We start from the raw sequence: 6,282 nt of genomic DNA on the forward strand, positions 1-6,282 counted from the left end.
TGAAAAGGCACACGATCTCTCTCGCAAGGCTCACGAATAAATAACAGCCTCTAATCATGCCACAAGGTTCCTTCTGTCGGAAAAAAACGAAGAAGAAAATCGAAAACTGAACCACGAATGAAGACATAAGCCAGACGGCGGCAGTCGCGGGATCTTTAATGGTGCTCGATCGAGTTTGGTCGAGTTAGGGGTCGGTGGCAAAGAAATGACGAATTTCCTTCCCATCCTTGATGGTGGTGGTCGGTTATCCTGCCGCTCACCGGAAGCATGGCGCATATGTTTTGTTTGTTTGCAGAATAATGTCCACCAGCGGCCAAAAATGAATCGAATTTATGCCGACTGGGGTCGTGGGAACGATTCTCTGCTTCTAATGCAGTATTCGTCGTCTGGCTGTCCACTCGAGGTCATGTACCTGGGGCTGCGCTCGTTGAAAACCGCAAAAACCGACCAGAAGCCGGCCGGCCGGTCGACGACAAACTTACCGGCGACCGAATCTGCGTTTCGTTTTCCATTAAAACCGATTACGTTTGCATTTTTTTTTTCCCCATTTCCTTTCCTCGAGAACCCTAGCACGGCATCAGTCCCTCTGTCTGGTTGGTAATTAAAGAGCGAGAGAGGAAAGAGAGAGAGAGAGAGAGAGAGAGAGAGAGAGAGAGAGAGAGAGAGAGAGAGAGACCAATATACCACCTCAGAACCGGCGGCTTCGTTAAAGGATAACGAATGTGAACCGGCAGCATAGAAAGGGAAAAAGGACGCCTCTTGACGGCGTCATCCCTGCGCCTCACTGGCCGCGGAGCAATAACGGTCGACACACATGTGTAATGCATCTAATCAGCTTGAAACAGATACCACCGCCACTCGGAAGGTCGGGCGCCGCCACTCAACCGACGACCGTTGGACAGACAACATGGAAAGGGGAAAAACATAATATTGCAACCACAGATAAGCGACAGATGGGTCGACCGACCGACCGACCGGCCGGTAGGATGGTGAAAATTTGCAGTTTTTTTTTGGAGCAAGAGGAAAAAACAGGGAAAACCATACCCGGTGAAGCATTGCAAGGGAGTGCTGATGTTCTAACGGAATCAATTTGCATTTAATTCTTGACGTTTCATGGGGTAAACTTCACTGCATAGCTAGTATCATGTACAAAAAAAAAAACAAATACATAGAAAAGAGTTTGAAGCAAACTTTGAGGAATGTTCAGCAGAATATGAAGCACTGGAACCACCCACTGGAATATGGTGGACAAAGAAGCTCCGAAAAATAAACTGAATTGTACACCAGAAAGGACCTCGCAACGGCTTGATATCGATCTGGTGCTGCTCAGGTGGCCACCCTCCACAACAAACGGCCAAACTCGTTGGGTTTTGTCGTCAGCCTGAAGGAAGCCATTAGAAGCATAGGAGGTTTTTGGACATAAAGCGCCAATTTGCATTCATTTTCTGATCGAATCGCGCTGCTGGATAAGGTATTTTTTCAATGGTAGAATAAGGCGCCTTTTGTGTTGGTTACTTTTCGGCGGTCATCGCCGGTATAATTGTGGTAAGGGAGTTGCGTGATACCACCCCCAGTACTGTGAGGGTGAAGTGGAATCGGGGAATAAGAATTCACGTTTTCGTTTTCCCACTTTTTATTACTTCATCCAACCCTTTTCTCACCTCAGTCTAGACAGGAAATTAATTTCCCTTTTCATACAGACACACACACACACACACACTACAGCAGGTAATGAATGGGAAAAAATCGCATTTCATTATCAAATGTATTTCCCATTCTCCAAACAGCTCAGTTATCAAATCAAAACAAAGTATTTAGAAAAAAAATAATGGGAGAAAAGAGGCCCATACCTGTGCAATGATAACGAAGAGGGTAGTATTGGATCAATGCAAATAAGCGAAACATAAACAGCATTCCACCTTCCACCAAGAATGGAAAGGAGCTAGGAAATGCCACAACTTCTAGTATGGCACGAGCCGGTGCTATACCATCGATTTGTATGGTTTTGCCGGTTGCCCTGCGTTACCATGGACTGTTTGGACAGCGAATTGCGTTCGCCTGTTCTTGTGGACCAAAGCACGACGATTTAAAGGCGCCCCTCTTTTGGAGGCTGTCGTAGGCAGGAAGGATTCGAATATTTCCACCAGATAGAATGACGAAGGAGTATGTTTTCAATTTAAGAACCATATTTACCGCTCCCCCACTAGCATAAAAGCGTCATTTCCGCATTTGTTCCGTCGATAAACTCGCAATTTTCTTACAGGAGTTCCGCTACAATTACGTTGCTAATCGAGGGGAACGACAAACACTTCAGAAACACTCATCATTCGGTGACTGTTTTTGTCGGGGTTGAGGAATGCAATTTTCTCTCGGAAAAGGGGTGCAAAGTGGAATCTTGGAGTGATGAGGATTGTTCAAGTACTCTTAAAGGAGTAAAACTCAACGACAATAAAAGCAAACTCCCTGCTGATCAGTGAAGGCAGACACTAGTTTTTAACTCTCGCGACTTGCAAGTGACTCACGCTTAATTAAGGTCTCTAGGTGTAAGTGATGTCAATCGCCAGCGCCCGGGACTGGACAGTAGTTGTTGCAGCTGGACACCACCCTTGGGCCCCACGACGAGTGTAGTGGCAGAGACTCATCAGCGTTAAAACACCATCATACAGACGCTTCGATGCGTCATCGTGATCGCGATCACCTTGCACGGTGTGTGCGTGCGATGCTTCACGATATGTGCTCTCACGCATAGTTGAACTCCTTACTTGCTGGTCGATTACATCGGGATTATTATACCAAAGACCATTTCGGTTGCAGAAGAAGATCCTCAAAGTGTCACGAAGCGCAGAGTGCGCGCGATCGCTCGCTTACGCACACACCTGTCGATCATCAGCAAACAAACAACGGACGATCCACGCCCTACGTCCCGTAAGATACATTAATGTTGCGTATGCTGTTCAGCAGCAACAGGTGAGTTGTGCGCGTGTTAGTAAGGGACAGGGGACAGGTAAGTGCAGCATCTTTACGCGATAGACACGCACGCATACACGCGCACCATACCGGTCAAAGGAATTTCATCATTATATGGGTTCGTTTCTTTTCGCTCATTTAAAAGCTTTGAATTTTGGCTTTTGTTCTGGAAACCGCGCCCATACAGGGCAATGGCCTCGAAATGTATGTAACCGCGAATTCGGCAAAGAACGGCTTTATGGTTTCGGGGAATCAGTCGGACCGGCCCAACAAAGCCAGAATGTTTTCTATTCAATTAAGGGAAATAACGGCTGCCGTCGAGGCGGTGGCAACCCTTTTTTTTACACACACACAGCCGTGCTATTTACCTGTTTTGTTCGCGTGCCACCAACACCGTGAAGATCGCTGATCGCAACTCGATGTTGGGCTGCTCCCGCGAAATGCGCCACCAATACCACTGGACCGCGATCCACGCGTTAGAGGCAACACCCAATTTTCTGGTACACACTGCCCAGAAACACTTCACCGAATTTTTCACCGTTTTCCTCTATTTTACTGGAACGAACACTCGCATGACGAACAGCACAGAGCACAGCTTTTCAGGCGGCGCGATCGAATTCTATGCTCGAGGTCGGGAGGGTGGGGGGGAAGCTTGTTAATAGAATTATCCAAGCGGTCAAAAGATCACTAACCCAATATCTAGCACACCAACCAGCAGCACCAGCGGGCGAGGAAGGATGAGGACACCGAACGATCACCGAACGATCACCGACCGAGCCACACCTTGCTGGCTGACACCTCCACTTCACTCCCGGTTATGCTCACTTCCACTTTCTCATGCTACGCGGAGGAATTTATGCGGCACTCGACAAAAAAAAAAGCCACGCGGACGTACTCGCGAACTTTTTAATAGAAAAAAGGACTCCAGAGGTGTCCTGCGCGAGAAATGACCGACTTAAACACAAACGAACAAGGAAGGATGCGTAAAGGATGTGTATAAAGTTTCAAATAACTGCTCGCTACGTTAATTTACACTTTAACCGCGATACGGATCGTCCTTCGATCCAAAAAAAGGACACGCGCGGACACACGTCTTACCCCGTCGGTGGTTCTTCTTTTTTTGAATTTTTTTTGTGCCTTGTCGTTTCACACAGACGGTTGCGTTGAAGCTGAGTTCAATAGGAAGCGCGCTTGAGATATAATTTCGTTTTCATCGTTTTTTATTTCGTTCGTTGTATCGTTTATATCGTTTTACAGAAAAAAAAACGTATAGGCCCTGCCACACGGAGCGTAAACTCTAGCGCAAACGTAAAAATTAATGCCAAAACGTTTACGCTTGCCGTTTACATGCTGTCAAACAATTATAGGTCCGTGGGGCGTGAAACCTAGCATAAAAGCTGTTTGCAAACGGGAGGGATCGCAATATATTCTTTTTGTGGTTTACATCGATAGTGTGTGATCATTGCTTGTGTGTTCAATCATTTTCTTCAAAAGAACGATTTTAATTTCCTCAACCCGGCCACGTAAACATATAGCCGTGGCCACACGGAGCGAAAATTTGCGCGCAAATTTGCACATTAATGCCAAAATGTTTTCGCTTCGATATGTTTACATGGCCGGGTTGAGGAAATTAAAATTGTTTTTTTTGAAGAAAAGGATTGAATACACCAGCAATGATCACTCACTGTCGATGTAAACCACAAAAAGAACATATTGTGAGCCCTACCGTTTGCAAAAAGCTTTTACGCTAGGTTTTACGTTCCACGGACCTATAATCGTTTGACAGCATGTAAACGGCAAGCGTAAACGTTTTGGCATTAATTTTTTCGTTTGCGCTAGAGTTTTCGCCCCGTGTGGCCACGGCTTATCGAAGCGTAAAAGTTTTGGCATTAATGTGTAAATTTACGCATAAATTTACGGTTCATGTAGCACCACCTTATCGCTTTTATCGTTTTATCCGTTTTCTATTTCCCGCTCTTCTTTTTCTTCTTCTTCACGAAATCGCTCCGCGAAATCTGCGTAAAAACTGAGAAAATCTCGAGTTTTTGGAACATTTTGATCAAGAAAAAGGTGCTACGAGTGAATTCACGTCGTTTCCCAACTCCCGCCGTTGTTTCAGCAACAAAATGGATTGCCCACCAAAGAAGACGTACAAAAAGCTGGTAAGTATTATTTGGTTGAATCCGGAAAATCTGGAGATCCGGATATATGGTTTATTTCCTTTTTTAGGATCCTGAACAATCGCTGAAACTTATTGAACAAGTAAAGAAGTATCCATGTTTATGGTGTAAGATGACTAAAGATTTCAAGAATATGAGAAAACAAGCGGTGGCCTGGAATAAAATAGCGGACGAGCTCAACATCAGCCTGGCAGACGCGAAACACTGCTGGAAGTCCCTCCAGGCCAGCTTTCGAGTGTACAAAGCAAAAGTGAGGAATAGTGTAACAACGGGGTCAGGTAAGGTGTTGAACAGTTATATGCAGCATATTCCTTTAAATAGCACGATCTTCTTTTGTAGGAAAAGACCACATTTATACACCGCGCTGGTTTGCGTACCAATCTATGATGTTTCTCTGCGAATCCGCGGATGCAGTCAAGACAAACGACACAGTAAGTAGCATTTCATGAACATTAACAACTATTACACTTTGTGCTTGTTCTTACGATGCAGGTTTTCGGGAAAATGAGCAACTGTTGTCGCTTTTGCATGAGCCAGGACTGCGAAAACCTCATGCTACTATCCAGTGCCTTCGAAGGCCTTTCCTTTTCCATTCTAGATGTACAACAAGCAACCGGAATTTCGGTGAGGTTTTCAGCCTAATCATGAACATTTCATAGCCGCGGTAATAACATCTTTTCTTTCGCGTTTTGTTGTAGATTTCCGACAGTGAAATCACATACCTTGCCGTTTGTGCAAAATGCGTTATTCGCATTGAAATCGCGGTGGGTTTTCGTCGTTCCTGCATAAACGAAAACGTTAAATTTATGCAACTTTTTGGTCACATCATCTACAAGCTTCGTTTATCCAACAACGCGGAAGCGAATGTGAAGCATGAAGAATACATAGAGGACGATTCTTTACAATCGTCCAACAACGCGGAAGCGAATGTGAAGCATGAAGAATACATAGAGGACGATTCTTTACAAAAGGAAATGGTTCTAGAAAAAGAACCGAGCGATGAACAATCCTTGGAGGCACACGATGAGCCGGCTTTTCTACCTGAACCCGATTCCGGATCCACGTTAGCCGGAACCGCATCGAATCGAAAAAAGGCTCAAACAAAAGAACGGATTGGGGACAGCGAAGAAGACAA

General features: G+C 45.3%; 2 protein-coding genes across 2 annotated transcripts in view; one reads left to right on the plus strand and one right to left on the minus strand.

Moving 5' to 3' along the window:
- The window catches only part of LOC125948048 (CD109 antigen), a 30,601-nt gene extending 26,528 nt beyond the window's left edge, over positions 1 to 4,073 (minus strand). Inside the window, exon 1 of the mRNA XM_049673685.1 lies at positions 3,336 to 4,073. The gene's annotated coding sequence lies outside the window, so the exon portion shown is untranslated. The remainder of the gene's footprint in view (positions 1 to 3,335) is intronic.
- Positions 4,074 to 4,956: 883 nt separating this feature from the next.
- LOC125948050 (zinc finger protein 112-like) overlaps positions 4,957 to 6,282 on the plus strand; it is a 2,282-nt gene continuing 956 nt past the window's right edge. Inside the window, exons 1-5 of the mRNA XM_049673689.1 lie at positions 4,957 to 5,129; positions 5,197 to 5,425; positions 5,487 to 5,578; positions 5,640 to 5,771; positions 5,846 to 6,282. The exon at positions 5,846 to 6,282 is cut by the window's right edge and continues 268 nt beyond it. Coding sequence (XP_049529646.1) covers positions 5,094 to 5,129; positions 5,197 to 5,425; positions 5,487 to 5,578; positions 5,640 to 5,771; positions 5,846 to 6,282 — 926 coding nt within the window. The 5' untranslated portion in view covers positions 4,957 to 5,093. The remainder of the gene's footprint in view (positions 5,130 to 5,196; positions 5,426 to 5,486; positions 5,579 to 5,639; positions 5,772 to 5,845) is intronic.

This window comes from Anopheles darlingi, chromosome 2 (genome assembly GCF_943734745.1).
Source record: "Anopheles darlingi chromosome 2, idAnoDarlMG_H_01, whole genome shotgun sequence".
Lineage (NCBI taxonomy): Eukaryota > Metazoa > Arthropoda > Insecta > Diptera > Culicidae > Anopheles > Anopheles darlingi.